Source organism: Manis pentadactyla, chromosome 4 (assembly GCF_030020395.1).
Source record: "Manis pentadactyla isolate mManPen7 chromosome 4, mManPen7.hap1, whole genome shotgun sequence".
Taxonomy (NCBI): Eukaryota; Metazoa; Chordata; class Mammalia; order Pholidota; family Manidae; genus Manis; species Manis pentadactyla.
Genome location: NC_080022.1, coordinates 150,173,387 through 150,189,401, shown reverse-complemented (window position 1 = coordinate 150,189,401; position 16,015 = coordinate 150,173,387). Strand labels below are relative to the sequence as shown.

Genomic DNA, 16,015 nt, shown 5'->3' with positions numbered 1-16,015 from the left:
CTAGTGTAAATCATAACATCTTTGTTGAGCATGTATACCATTTAAGGCAGCAGTTATAAACTGGACTGGGGACAATGGGGACAATTTCATTTCTTTCAGCTTAATTTTCTTTTGTTTTATATTTAGATAAAGGCTACCATAGTATTTTTCTATTGAAAACAAATGTAGAAATAGACATAGAGACACTATGCAATAAGAGAATCAAAGTGGTTTCATCACCCATAAGCTCAGCACAAATTAGTAGGCCTCGTCAAGTCTACAGAGAAAAATGAAAGAGAAGCTCTGACGGGAATTTCTCCTCATTTTCTGATGGCCCGTACCTTTCGACCTCTGCTCTCTGACTGGGGTTGGTGATGGCCGCGATATACTGCATGATGTACTTACTGGCTTCTGTTTTTCCAGCTCCACTTTCCCCTGGTGAAAAATTATGCAAGGCTTAACACTGTAACTTAAACTAAGAGTAAGTTAATTTTTAATTGAATAATTTCACAGTTTGATATTAGTTATTTAAAATCCCTTGTGTCTGCTGTTTGCTTTTTAAATTTCATCCTGTCTTAATACATTGGTTTTAACAGATTTCAACATGTTTGGAAAAATATAAAACTACTATAAAATGACACAGATTACAAATCAAGACTTGCTTAGTAAAAATATCAATAAATGTGGTGAACTAATTCTTAGACTGAGGTTCAGTACTTGGCAGTGACTCTTAAGTAGAGCAGTGAAGAAACAACTAGTGACTAGAACAGTGGCCACAGCAAGATTCTATAACCTTATTTTCTATAGCAGAATTTAATCTTAAAGGGGATGAAATAATCCCTTCAGCAAATTTAAGAGTAATTGTAGTGAAAACAAAACAAGTTCCAGACATGGTGTTGCAGAAAAAGCATGACAACTGGTATGCAGGGGAGGGGAGACAGGCTCAACTGAGTTATCTACCCAATTTTTAAATCTGACCCGAAAATTCCACTTGTAGACATTTACACTATGAAAATGATAAAAATATTAATGTAATCAATAATAATAATCTTCAAATGTTTTAAGAGTATTTCTGTAGATTATATTACGTATCATAGCTAAAACCTAAAAATAATATAGCCATAAGTAGAGGACTAAGTAAAATAAATGATTCAATTACTCAGTGGAATGCTACACAATCATTAGAGAATGAATTACTTTAAGAAGTACTCTAATGAAAAGGTGTCCACTATAAATTGTTCAAAGGAAAAACAAGTTATATAATAACAGGTATAACATAATTCTATAATAGAATTACCTATGCATGTATGACCTTACGTATTTGCACACATACATAAAATGTAGAAGTGGATAAATACTAACATCTGTACCACTGAATTTTGGGGAGAACAAGGTACTCAAAGGGAAGGGATTTTCTGCTTTTACTTTATACACTTGTATGATTGTTTGCTTTTTTCCCTCCTCCTTTCTACAATCAGGAAACATTGCTTCCACAATTTGTTTTAATAAAATGCAGTCCTAGAAGATAATCCTCCAACTCCAACACTAAGTTAATTGCTTACCTCCCCCAACTCTTAATATTCTCATCTATAAAATACAAACATAACTGTCCTACTTAACAGAGCTGTTTTGGTAACCAAAATGGAATAAAGATCATAAAGTAATTTTTTAAAGCATAAAGCCACTAATACATTTGCAAAGTATTATTAGCACCAAAATAAATTCCCACAGTTTGGGAGAAGTCATCCTGGGTCAGTGAGCAGATATTTTTCTGTCCCCATTTCACTATACAACATTCCTTGAAGAGCTTAGCATTACTTAGAGAATTCAGCTCCAGTTCTTGGGTGTAAAGGTCTGCCTCCCTCCTCTTCCTCCTTCAGACTTAAACCTCCCACCCTCAGCTCCCAATTACTGGCCCCCAAGCCCACTGGTCCCTGGACACTAGCTCCCATTCACCAATCTCACTTTGAATACATTCTTCATTTCTTGTACCTCAGGATTTTGTTTTCTTGGTTTCACTCTCTATTTAAAATAATTTTGCTACATTTTGTGTGTTTGAGATGGCAGAAAGGGCTTTCTGTTATCAGTTCACTCTACAAAATAGACCAGATATTCATCCAAATGTAATATGGAATCTGTAAATAAACTAGACTAGAGGATGCCGGAAATAATATAAATAATTTGGTATTTAATAGTCATTTTTTTCTCCTATAAAGTTGCTTACATGTCTAACTTCTAACTTACCTTTCTAGTCAATCATTTTGATCTGTGAGTACTTAACAAGTTAAACACATTTTGACCTTGCAAGTATAGCGGGCCCCCTTAAAGTACCTGATATCACAATACAAGTGTCTTTTGATCGCCTCTTCATAGCTTTGTAAGCAGCATCAGCAATAGCAAAAAGATGAGGCGGTCTCTCGTACAGCTCCCGCCCTTTATACTGCTCGATTGTGTCTCTCCCATAGATGTTCAGTGACTTGTAAGGATTCACAGAAACAACGACTTCTCCAATGAATGTGTAGATGCGCCCTTTTTCAAATCTGTATAGAAGCAAAAGAAAAGGAAGAAATAGCTGCTGTTATTTAGAAATACTATTTCTTTCCTATGAAGTCTTATTTCCAAAAAAATCCAAATATCCCAGGAACAATGCCTGAAATGACATTTCACTGGGGTGAGCTTACTCTTACAGACAATGCCTGAGGCTGTGTCCATTCAGATGCTGGTGGTAGAAAAGACCAGTAAGGGTTAAAAGCCAAAAAAGAAAAAAGAATTTTTTGGAGGTTGAGGACTTCCTATTTATGAAATACAGAGTGGTAAGAAGCATAAAAAATTATTGAAGACAACCTAAGAGCTCTAGGAAGAAAAGAAATAGAAGTTAAAGCAGGTCTTAAAACATCTACTCAGTCAGCTTCCCAGTTATAAAGACAACTGTCCAAATACATTAATGTTTTTTTCCTTCTTGAAACTCCTGAAGTGTTAGTAAAGGAATAAAAACAGTAAAATCCATAGCAGAGAGAATGGTGGGAGACACAATATACATCAAATTCATTTTTTAAATGATTGCCTAAAATTTCATGGCATAGATGTATCGTCATTGATTCAATCATCCCCCTTCCTTCCTCGTATAAATAATACTGTAGAAAATACTCTTGACACCTAATCTTACAAATCAGTGCTTTTCTTTCTGTGGAATAGATTGATTACCAGGAATGGGATAGCTGTTGGAAAAGGATGGGTATTTTTAAAGATATTTTAATATAGTCCCACCTTTTTGCCATAAAAGGCTAAAAGCCACCCCATATATAATTTGTATGTATAATTGTACATGGGTATAGTTTATTAATGATTACATAAGCATGGAAAAATATGGAAGACGACATGTTATGTGTTAGGTATCCTCTTATATTGTACAACAGTTGATGAGGAAGATTCCAGGCCTGTCTCATCATGTTCTTTCTCTGAACATGTACAACAGTTGATGTGGGTGGTTGGAAGGAAGCCATAAGAACAAAGTTAAAACAAAAACAAAAACGCCAGCATATATGAAATGATTGCAACTACACAAAATTACGTTTGTATGTTTACCAAAAAAATTAAATATAAAATTTAGAAAACCCATATATATATTCACTATTTACATGTTAACTCATATATATAAACATATGAACCAGAGCTAGGCCCAGCACCCAGCTACACAAGTGGTTGCCACTAACACACTCCACCTGTCAAGAGGCACAGAGAGGCATACAGCTCACTTCCAAGAGCTGAATGAAGGGGATGCCAAGATGGGCAAAATGCTGGTCCACAGCTAGGAGCTGTGTCTCTAAGCATGCTTGCTGTAGGACCAGGGCTACGGGGAAAGAACTAAGCATTTGGGACCCAAGGCAAGCGTTTCCAACTTCCTTCACACTGGAATGAAGGCTTGGGCTATAATTAGGAGCGGAAACAAACAGATGTTGATAATGTCAACCATAAATTAAAACCAAGATTTTTATCAAGTAGCTAGTATATATTTAAGTAAGAGTTATTAACCATTTTAAGGTTATTTGTGCATTTTTCTACTGTAGTTTTCCTATGCATCCTCTCTATTGTTAGATGGAAAGTTTATATGGCAGCCAAAAGCACGGACTCAGGAGTCCTTTACATCTGAGTCTGAAGCTCAGTGACATCTTGTGAAAGCTACTTAACCTCCATGTGTCTCAGCTTCCTCTTAAGTAAAATGGTGATAATATGTACCTCTCTCCCCCTGGCACAGAGTAAATATTTTTTTAAAAAGGGAAATTAATCTTATGTTTCCAATTATGTTCTGTGTGAGATTTTTAATAAATACCTTATTAACATTGCTACTTAAATCACAGCAATCCCTACACACAAGGAATTAATTCAATAATCATAATCTGATTCCCTGCCTCAGTTGTCAATTAACTGTAAGTCACAAGCAAAATGTCTACATAACTCACATTCAAAGACCCATGAAAATAATAAAAAGCTAAGGTTCACTTCCTCAGACTTTCTGGGTTAACCTGTAGAAAAATTTGCAGGACCTGATCAATAGCTGTCTTCAAGTATGAGACTTAAAAGGACAAGACTCTAGTTGTAAAAACACTGTCCAAATAGAAAAAAATAAAGAAAAGGAGGAGGATGTTAGGAGAAAAAAATATTACCTCCTAAGTCTGGAACTCTGTAAGAGACACGGCAAATAATTTTCTGAGAGTAGAATGTTGTTCTAAGATTCCAGGCCTGTCTCACCATGTTCTTTCTCTGAAATTTCACTTTATTTCAAACACATTTTTTAAAAATCAAAACTTCCAGGCATAATGTTTGTAAAACACAATTAAAATATATGAATAATATCATCAAATGAGTAACTATCAGCTTAAAGACTGTGGCAAAGGTTCAATAAAATTCAATATTAGATAAAATGCTTCATAATTTACAACATGTTAAAAGCTTGCCTCATCTGAAACTCCAGGTTTGGTTATCAAAGATTAAAACTTCCTATTTGGTTAGGGTTAAGCATCACCACTAGATGGTGCCAGTATACATTTTAACACCAACCCAAGACAGTGCTTTGGAAAGCCGCAGGGTGTGAGGTGAGCACTCAGGTGATGCAGTTCCTGCTTGCAGGGTTTGCCTCCAGGAGGAATTGATTTTATTATCCCGGGTGATAAATGGGGTGATACCATCTCCTGCAAGAACCAAGAAAGGCATTTCTGTGATCTCTATGTGCAAACCTTTTATGACAAACTTTTATAATGCATTCTTCAAATATTTATTCAATATCTACTTTGTGCCAGACACTGGGCCTAACTCTGGGAATAAAAAAAGGAATAAAGAGCAGGTAAATATTGCCAATAAATAACAACAATATAGTCTGATAGGTAAGATAATATGCTGTGGTGGCAAAGATTATCACAACACACCCCTTGCAATGTGGAATCCTGAAGAGTAACACACAAACTCCCCAGCAGAGCACACAGGTCTCTGGGGTTCCTGGCCTCCACATTTCTCTTCACTTGACTTTAACTACCCATAACACATCCAGCCATCCAAACCTCCCACCCCTGTCCCCCTGTTTCTGTCACTCCTGCTATTACATTAATGATCTATTTACAGTTCCGAAGATACCAAGACTTCATGGTTTGCCCATAGGAGTTCATTCTGCCTAGAATACCCTTTCCCACCCAGTCTCATCTTTCCCCATCTGCTTGGCAGTCTCATGCCTTCCTCAAAAGCCTAAGCATCAGCAAATTTAGGAAGCCACTCTTTAAAAAAATTTTTTTAATTGAAGTACAGTTGATATACAATATTACATCAGTTACAAGTATAAAACACAGTGACTTGATTATTCTACATTGCTTACCCCAACTAGTGTACTTACTGTCAACATAGAAAGATGCTATAGAATTATTGATATTCTCTATGTTGTACTTTTATCCCTGTGACTAATTTGTATCATGATTGAGATTTTGTGCCTCTTTATCCCCTTCATCTATTTCACCCACCCACTCACTCCAACCCCTCCTTCATGGGAACCAACAGCCACTTCTCAGTGTCTATGAGTCTATGTCTGTTTTGCTCATGTTTTTTTTTGTTTTTTTGGACTCCACATATGAGTGAAATCATATGGTATTGTCTTTCTCTACCTCCTTACTTCACTGAGCATAATACCCTCTAGGTCCATCCATGTGGTTGCAAATGGCAGGATTTTTTTCTTTTTTATGGCTGAATAACATTTAGTTGTATATATGCACCCCATCTTCTTCATTCAGTCATCTATTGATGGACATTTCGGTTGCTTCCATATCTTGGCTATTAGAAATAATGTGGCAATAAACATAGGGGTGCATATATCTTTTTGAATCGGAGATTTTGTTTTCTTTGGGTTAAATTCCAAGGAGTGGGATTCCTGGGTCAAATGGTATTTCTATTTTTAGTTTTTTGAGGAACCACCATACTGATTCCCATTGTAGCTGCACCAATTTACAGTCCTTATCAGTAGAATGAGGGTTCTCGGAAGCCATTCTTGATACTCCAACATCAATATATGGTCTTTTCTCTGTTTCGATTTTTTTTTCTTTAGAACTTCCCAAACACTTAATATAGCTTAACAGCAATTGATTTTTAAAACTTAATAAGTTTAAAAATATTTATTGAATGGGCCAGATATTTTCACTGGCTTCCACATGAGACAAAGAAATTTTTAGAAGTTTTTGAATTAATGAGCAGCAATGGAGAAAATGTAAAGGTAATAATGCCTTTGGAGGACAAACAGTCTTCCATAAAGGAATTCTGAAATATTTATTAAATCTTCATGTCACTTATATAAAAAAAAATGACCTGCAACAAGAAGTCAAGATTCATGTAAACCCTTCAGCTTAGTCATAGGCAGACTGCATGCACAACGCCAGGGAGAAGGATGACATGGGGATGCTGGGGGAGAGGGCAACACACAGACAATAGTGAAGACACCTGTTCACTGTGGGCTAACCTGAACGTAATACGAACTTAAGCATGAAGACAGAGGTTTTCAGGGACTGTCAAGGAACTGCTGGAGAACGAGGACGGAGCCAGATCTGATGTGGTATGATGGGCTTTGAAAGCCCGGCTGGGGGAGTTGACATTTCACGTGGCTGGTACCAAGGAATCAAGAAAGACTTTACTAGCCAAGGAGATCAATAAAGCCGCCTGCAATGAGGGGACTAACAGGAAACATGAAGGAAAGAGAAATTTGAATTATTTTAAAGGGAAATCGGACAGAATTTGAACACTTACTGAACCCAAGGGACAAAAATATATTTAATTTTGAGGAAAACAAACGTATTTTGGGCGATGAGATTTCAAATGCACTCTCGAGGCTCCTAAACCCAGTTCACCCACTAGCAGAATTCAGTGTCGCCCTGATTGGCTTCTTAAACTATATGGAATAAATTATGATCAGGAGGAAAGGTCTCTGTGAGTACTGTATACTCAATAAAATCGTTACTCATGAATAAATATTACTTATTTCATTAAGAAGATATGCTTTTGGATAGGTGTTGCTTGATCACATTGATTTGGCCTGTTTTTCGGACCATTTCAATGCAAATGAAATCTTAAGTTGCTATGAACATTCCATACTTCTCAGGAGATGTGCTCACCTACACACACCATTTCTTTGCCTCCACCATCTCTTCAACCAACTTCAATCCGGGTTCCAATCCAGCATGTCAATAAATCTTGATCAAACTTCCCAAAGTTCTCACTGAAACTGTTAAATTCATTGGTAGATTTTTCTGCGCTCATCTTGGTTTCTCAGCAGCGTCTGACAGTGGCTTCCTTTCCCTAAACACTCTCCTCTCCTGGCCTCTATGGGGCACATTCTCTGTTCTTAGTCTCCTTTGCTGGCTCCTCCTTTTCTAATGACCTCCAGACTTTCAACTTCTCTAGGGTTGAGTCTGGTACCAGCTTCAAGTACCATCTAAAGAAGTCCCGTTTATGGAGAACAGGATAATCACTGGCTCTATTCTACCCTCTGAAAATTAGCAACAAGAACAACAAAAAAGACAAAAGAAAAGGTATCTGTTATAAACCAAAATGCTAGCCACCACTCTGAAACACAATCTATGAAGAATGGTTGTGAAGCGCTATGAAAACTAGATCTAGGTGAGGGAGGCTAAGAGTGAATGTGCGCCCTTGCAAAATCTCAGGCACAGGAGCAGAGCTCTCCAGAAGGAAACTGCAGCTCCTGACTGGCCAGACCAACAGTCATTTGATGAGAATGGCAGGGAGTCAGGATGCAAGTGCCTATAGAACAAAATGAGCACCACCTGACCCTTCTGCATAGCTGCAAGGTGGGACCAAACGAAGAAATGAATAGAAATTACATTTTTGCAAAATGCAGGCTGTCAGATTGGTGAGGCCAAGAGAAGACGTGGGTCCAATTGCTCCACAGCAGATTATCTTGATAAATGAACAGAGGAAATGCCAACTCACCTCCCAGGAAGTCTCACTGTGTGTGGACGGCACTTGTTGGTCTGGCAAACTTCTTGTCATTTCAGGGAGGAATGTTGGTGAGAAAAGGTTTAGAAATAACAGCTCCTAAACTCAGCGATCCATGGTCATGCCTACACTACCTTTCAACAATGAGCTAACTCAGAATGAACCACACCTATTCAAAGATGGCAATAATCTAACCAGAATGGGGCCCATGAGAAGATGCTACAAGAAAAAAAGCAGACAAAGAATCCAAGAGACAAAAGGCAGATTAGGAATATCCAAGGGGAAAAACCTCTGTCCTGCTGGAGAAAAATTATGGAAAAATATTTTTGCAAAGAACATACAGAAAATGTAGCTCTCTAAACCCTTGAAAGAGACTGAATAAAACATCATTAAAAAAAGGGGAAATAATGGGCAAAACCATTTTTTAGAAAATGAGAAACTGGAAGAGCTCAAGGAAAAACATGGAAGATGAAAAAGGCCCATAGAAATGAAGGTAACGTGAAAAGACATAAAAAGGGGGATGGACGCTACTAAAAATAGACAGGGACAAGAAAAAAAGGCAGAGAAAAGCAAAATGAAATGGAAAAACAAAGTTGAAGTAAAGCAGAAAGAAGAAAATTATAGATGTGGGAGATAATGGAGATCATACCACTGTTGTTCCTGAAGAATTTAGTATATGATAATGGTGACGTTTCAAAACAGCAATTAAATATACCTATAATAAATGTCAGCACATAGTGGTGCAAAATGGGCTAGTCATCTGGGAAAACAAAAAAATCACAGATCATTCGCGTGCGGGTTTGAATAGTGCCCCCTGAACAGATACACTGCAGTCCTAATCCCCAGTTCCTGTAAAGGTGCCCTCACTTGGAAACAGGGTTTCTGCAAGATGAGGTCTTGAGGGTGGGCCTTAATCCCACAGGACTGGTATCCTTACGAGAAGAGGAAATTGCCACGTGAAGACGGACAGCCAGGGAGGGCACCATGTGATGACAGAGGCAAGCGTGACTACAAGCCAAGGAATGGCAATCTGTTGTTTTAAGCCAATTTGTGGTGATTTATTATAGCAACTTTGGCAAACTAATACAATTAGTTATACCAAAATAAAGTCTATGGATATATGTCTCCATTTACAAGGAAACATAAACCAAATCAACAATATGATACAACTTTTCACCTATAGGTCAAGAGTTTTGATAACAAAACATGTTATTAGCAAGAATATGAAGTCACAGTTATCTTCCCCATCACAGGGATCATCATAATTTGCGGACTCCCTTTCAATCTATTTTCTGTATAGCAGGAAATAAGATCTAAACTATAAATCTAGTTGCTCTTTCTTATCTTATATCTTTTCAGTGGGAAGGCTCAACATCAAGACAATGTGACACCCAGATCCTGGTCTCATGCCACTACCTCTGATCACTGTATGGGCAAGTATAAAACAAGTTCTTCCCCATCAGCACTGCCCCTATCACCCATCACCCTACACTTGCTTGTTTCCTTTAGTAGTTGCTGCAAGTAGTTTCACATCTACTTGTTTATGTCTGTCTCCAGGGGAACAGAGACCATCTATTGTGTTCATGCTTTATATTCAGCATGCAATAAGGGCTTGGCACTCACAGGGAATGGTTAAGGGTTTGATGAATGAAAAAACAAAGGAATGAACGAAGGAGTCCCTTTAGCCTACCTCCTCTCTCTCAGAAAATGGTTTTGCATCCTATTTACAGAGAAAATTCAGGTTATCAAGTGTGAAAAACTTCAAATCACCTACCCTCGTTACCATTTTTTTCTATTTCTGTACTTAGTTTCACTTCTCTTATTTCCTTGGACTTTCAAAAATGGAGGGAGGGGTTAAATACAGCAAGATATCACCATTTTTAAATGGGCCATATCCCCATGTTCCAACAGAAAATAATCTTTTCCTTCATGTGGGCAACTTCATGTAATCTAGATAAAAATAGCAATTTTTGTTCCAGGAAAATAGAATTAAAATAATACCTACTCTGACTCACACTCTGAGACAGGTTTTTCGTTCTTAAAGGACGTTACAGAATATGTGGGGTTGACTAGGAAGGTATCAGTATGAACTCACAGTATGCAGTGGGATGATGGGAGGGGAGGGGAGAGGGCGATGTACATGCACACACACATTTCACACAACTCTCTCTGTCACTGAGACAGCCAAGAAGCCACAACACCCAGATATTAGCTTGTAAATACTATTCTTCTGGACAACAAGGACCCAGGCCTTCTTGGGGAAAGCTTATTCTGGGGCTGAGACAAGGAAGGTACAAGAGGAGCCTGGAATATCTTGTTGAACCAGAAAGTAGGGAAGTACTCAAAGGAGCAGCCTGAGTGGGCTCCCCGTGGCCAAATCTGGGACCACATGAGCATTAAAGTAAGTAACACCAGCAACATTATAATCCTTGGAGTACAATCAAAATCTATCAGTCCATATTGACATAAAGAAAGAAAGAAATAAGGAAAAGCTCTTCCTTGAAGTGGAATGTCAAGAAATAAAGAAGGAGTGATATGTTAGAAAATATGTGCGTATGCTAAAACTCGTTGAAAGGGTGACAAGAACAGGGTATTTATGTAGCCTTAAAGTAGCTCCCCACAAATTACCTATTAACTGCAAAGGGAAAGGCAGTGGCTTCACAGTGCAGAAAACTTGTGACTGCTTAAACCAAATGAACAAAGTCAATATAACCAATATTGAAACAAACTGACATACATGCCTGTGACAGTTAAATTTATGTGTCCATGCAGTGCCCAGATATTTGGTCAAACGTTATTCTGGGTGTGTCTGTGAGGGAGTGTGGATGAGATTACATTGGAATCAGTAGACAGAGAAGGCAGAGTGTCCTCCACAGGCAGCTGGGCCTCATCCCATCCATGAAGCTCTGATTGAACAAAAGGGTGAGGAAGAAAAGAATTCTTTCTCTCTGGAGCCTGAGTATCTTTGAGCTGGATCATAGGTCTTCTTCTGCCCTTGTACTCAAACTAGAACTTCTAACATTGGCTCTCCTGGGTCTTCAGCTTGCCAGCTGCAGATCTTGGACTTGTCAGCCTCCCTAATCTCTTTATATATGTACACATAAAAATATGCACACACACATATGTATCCTATTGGTTCTTTTTCTCTGGAACACCCAGACTAATACAGATTTTGGTGCCAAGAGTAGTTCTAAAGGAACAGAATGTAAGGGTGAGTTTTCTGAATTGGTTCTGGGATTTTTGGACTTGGCTCTCTAATCTGATCAGATTTAAAGCCACTAGTGACTCTATTTCCAGTAGTACAGAGAGGACACTGGTAGTCCATGGGATGATCTGGCAATAGAGACATACAAAATATCTCCAGGATATTCCTAATCAATCTCTTAGAAGAAGCAAGGAGCTGGGTGACTGTGTATGTGATACTTTTAAACATTTTTGGAAAATTAACAAATATACGAGTTTGGCTGGTAGCTCCTATGCCACTGGACAAAGTGATGAATGAAAGAATGAGCTTAGGGATTAAAAGTTCCAGCTCAACTGCTGCAAAATGACTGGAAAGCTTTTGTGAGTGCTTCCTGAAGGGGAGCCCTCTCTCCAGTAGCTGCGCTGAGAACCCAGACAAATACAGCGCCTTCTGATAGGATGCAGTGAGAAGGATGCACAATCACTTCTGTGGTGTCTGCCAAACACATGTAACCTGAACATGATCAGGAGGAAATACAACACAACCTAAATTGAGGGGCATTCCACAAAATAACTGGAAAATTTTATAGCCAAGAAAACAGAGAAAAACTGAATAATACAGAAGATTATAAGAAATTAAAGATATAACAACTAATTGCAAGCCAAGCGCCTAGTTTCAGTATTCTTACAATTTGTCTGTAAATTTGAAATTATATCAAAATTAAAAGTTGCTAACAAGAAAATCCAACTTCCAATGTTCTTTATATAGTAGGTTTTAATTTTTGTTAATTTATTAATTTTGAATAGGCAATACAGACTCATAGTTAAAGATTCAAAAGACATAAATGGATACTGAAAAGTGTTTCTCTCATCTTTCCCACAGCTTCCCTCATGAGGTAACTATTGCTATTGTGAATTCTTCTGGAAATAGTATATTCATACATACTGTTTTTTACATGAATGACTTTTTTTCTCTAATTAAAACATGTACCTTGCCAATAGTTTCATGTAAGTAAACAGAGAAAAGCTTCATTTTTAATGCCTGCATAGTATTTCATGTCACAGGTGAATGTACAATAATATATTTAATCAGTCCCTATTGAACATTTAGGTTATTACCAATATTTTGTATGAACAATGAAACTATACATTTAATAGCATATATGTCTTTCTGCATGTGTATGTATATCTGTAGAACACATTTCTAGAATTAAAGTTGCTGGGTTCAAAGGATATGTGTAATTGAAATTTATGAATTACTGCCAAATAATTCTCCAAAGAGGTTGCAGCAATTATACTCCCAATGCATGAGAGTTTCTATTTCCTGGGTGTGGGTCATTTAATCAGTGACATTGGCCCATATTAAAAGGATGGCCTATATTGCAGTTTTACTTTGAAAGCACACAGAACTTTGACCCTTTCTTTACTGATGCACTAACATTGCAATGTTCATTAGCTCATGGCCCACTTTCAGTGAGGTTCAGTTCACCTTCCCCAGTTCTTAGATGAGAACCTCTCCCAGAGTAGAAGGCATCTTGCTTCTGCTTTTTCTGGAAAATCATGGTCTCCATGTGATGGACTCAATTCATTTTGTCCTTCATGTTAGACTGCATGTTCCTGAGATGGGAAGGACTATGTGTTGGAAGGATTAGGAGCTTTGGAGTCACATAGGCCTAGAGCCCTAGGCTTGAATCCTGGCTCTGCAAGTTACTGATTGCATGCATTCATGAACACCTGAGTAATCAGTATATGCCATGTGCCAGACACTATGCTAGGAGCCTAAGCTGCAATGAAGAAGGTATGGTATTACTGTATTTGAAGGTTAACATAAACAGGCCATAGTAAGCACAATAATAAAGGGTTTAAAGACTACATTATTTATCCTTTCCCTCTTGCTCCCATTCCTCCCCTCTTTCCCTCCCCTGCCTATTTCTCTGTCTCACACACACACATAAATACATTCCATCATGCTATTTCAGAAAAGATTTAAGGCAATAACAAAGATAGAAAGGATGCTGTGGATGCTCAGAGAAAGGATTACTAAACCAGCTTTACGAGTGGAAGGGTTCAAAGACAACATCCTAAAAATTAAGTTATTAGACGTGGGCATTATTTATGTGATGATACACTCTCCATATAGGTATTTCTAGGCACTTCTTGGCTTACACTACCTTAAGAGCATCTGGAATAGGATGCCTTATTTGTGTTTTACTAACATGCCTTGGAGGAGAGCGCCTGAGAAGCACCACCACTGCCCGCCAGCCTGGTAGCTGGTAGCCTGGACCCTCTCAGCCGGGGAAAGGGTGCGTTAAAGTGCATTCTCTAGCCTGACTGCAGTTTAGCACTAACTGGCTCTAGGATTGTGTGTAAGTTATTTCATTTTTCTGTGCTGGACGTCCTTCATCCACAAACTGGGACAATACCAGTATCTACTCAGAGAAATGAGACACTCTGCTCACTGGAACACTGGGCACACTACTGCCATGTGGTAGGAGTGCAGTGACATGAAGTCCTGTTTCATGATGAGCAATCCTGCAAGCCGCCTGAATGGCAGGAAATGTCTTTCCTCCCCTTGGGTCCCATTGCCCCGTTGCATCTGTGCCGTGCTGTGTGTATCACAGCAGCAAGGGTCACTGCTATTAGCGCAATGCATCACGATCTAGCTTGGCATGACGCCCGGAGAGCATTCTTCTGGCAGTTAGTTCACACAGACCCTCAAAAGCCAAAAATCCCTCCATAAACTGCGTAGGCTTTCCACAGGACGTAAGGGCCACTGGCAGTGGTTGTACTGGCTTCCTGAGTTCATCTCTTGATTTTCTTCAGAACAACTTCTCCTCACACAAGCAGTACAAAGCTAGTTAACAAGAAAGAGTGGGCAGGAGATGCTGGATGAATTATTAAAATAATTTTTCTTTTTTCTTTTGTTTCGGAAGCACTGTGCTTGGTGCCACGAGAGAGGAATGAACAGGCAGACTTGTCTCCACCCTAATGCAGGGCAATGAGGACAGACACCAAAAAGGGGCTGCAAGAAGCAGCAACAGAATGTGCTCTGCACTGACTGAGGGGGAACCGGAGTTTGGGGCATCCAGAGCAGGGCATCATGAGCACACTGCAGCAGAGGGAGCAAGGGGAGAGTGGTGTGAGGGTGTCCAGGGACAGGTGAGACACGGCAGGCCTGGCAGGTGGTGCAGGGGTTTGAACTTTATCTCAAGGGCAGAGTTTTAAGTATTGCTCTCAATAGTTTTTTGTAAGCCCCCTGAGACTGCAGGATGGACAGGACTGGGTGCCTGGTAAGGGAGCAGTTAGGAGGCTACTGCATTGGTCCTGGAAGGAATGAGCGGGGCTTTGGTTGGGAGAGGGCAGCGGACAGAGACAGGAAAGGCTTTAAGAGGAGAGGCTGAATTGATTAGACAGGGTAACTTATTGGAAGTGAGAGCAGTGAGGACGGTTTCTCACATGAGCTGTGGAGCAGCCCAAAATGCTGTTAACTAATGAGGATGGGACAGGAGAGGAAGAGCAAAATTTTAGCAGGTGACTGTGATTCAGGCAGGCTCTGCTGAGTCGGAGATACCTGAGCGAGATCCAGGTGAAGATGCTGCCCATGCTTCTCTCTCATCATCTAATTAAACCTGGTCTGTTGGACACAAAGGGAAACAATACACAGGATGGCAAACACTGAGTATCAAGAGCACAGAGAGGGCAACCAGAAATCCTAACCTGTCATGGTGGGCGACTGCTGCAAGGAGATCATGTGCTCTGCTGACCAATTTAAGAGCAAGAAAATTTTTTAAAGAAATAGGAGATACCTGGGTTTTGCTTAAAATATTTTTATTAACTGAATGTGATTGGTAAGTTCCCAGCAATTCTACCTTCCTGGTAAAAGGAAATAAAATCAAACACAACACCTGTTCCCATAAAGGTTATCTAGTAAGGTTCCAGGCAAAGAGGTTAAAAAAAAAAAATGCAATGACTACTGTCAAAATCTCTTGGATTATGAAAACAATTTAACCAAACATCATAATTCATTCACCTGGCAAAAGGAACAGAATATTTTATAGCATATTTCAATGAAAACAAGATAGGTTTAGAGGATATAAAAAAATAATCTGTCAAATATGACACCGCAAACCATGCCCATAAATACAGCAGCTGGGATGACTTCTATAAATGGATTGCTTCTCAGTTTTTCTTGTTTTGTCTGCTGGGGGTGTCTGAAAAGGGCTCAAATTCCAAGTCCACCTTGATAAGGATACTGACCACTTACACAGCAACTAACACTCAGTCAACTAGTCACTTTAATGGATGAATCTCTACTATTGCTGGTGTCAGGACATTTCCAAGCTGGGTACAGAATCCGTTAGGTGAAGGCACA

The 16,015-nt window shown here is 39.0% G+C and overlaps 1 protein-coding gene across 3 annotated transcripts in view; it reads right to left on the bottom strand.

The window, feature by feature from the left end:
* MYO1D (myosin ID) overlaps positions 1-16,015 on the bottom strand; it is a 358,498-nt gene that overhangs the window by 256,829 nt on the left and 85,654 nt on the right. For all 3 annotated transcript variants that reach the window (XM_036879016.2, XM_036879017.2, XM_036879015.2), the window contains exons 2-3: positions 2,311-2,519; positions 321-414 (exon numbers count right to left, since the gene is read on the bottom strand). In XM_036879016.2, coding sequence (XP_036734911.1) covers positions 321-414; positions 2,311-2,519 — 303 coding nt within the window. The remainder of the gene's footprint in view (positions 1-320; positions 415-2,310; positions 2,520-16,015) is intronic.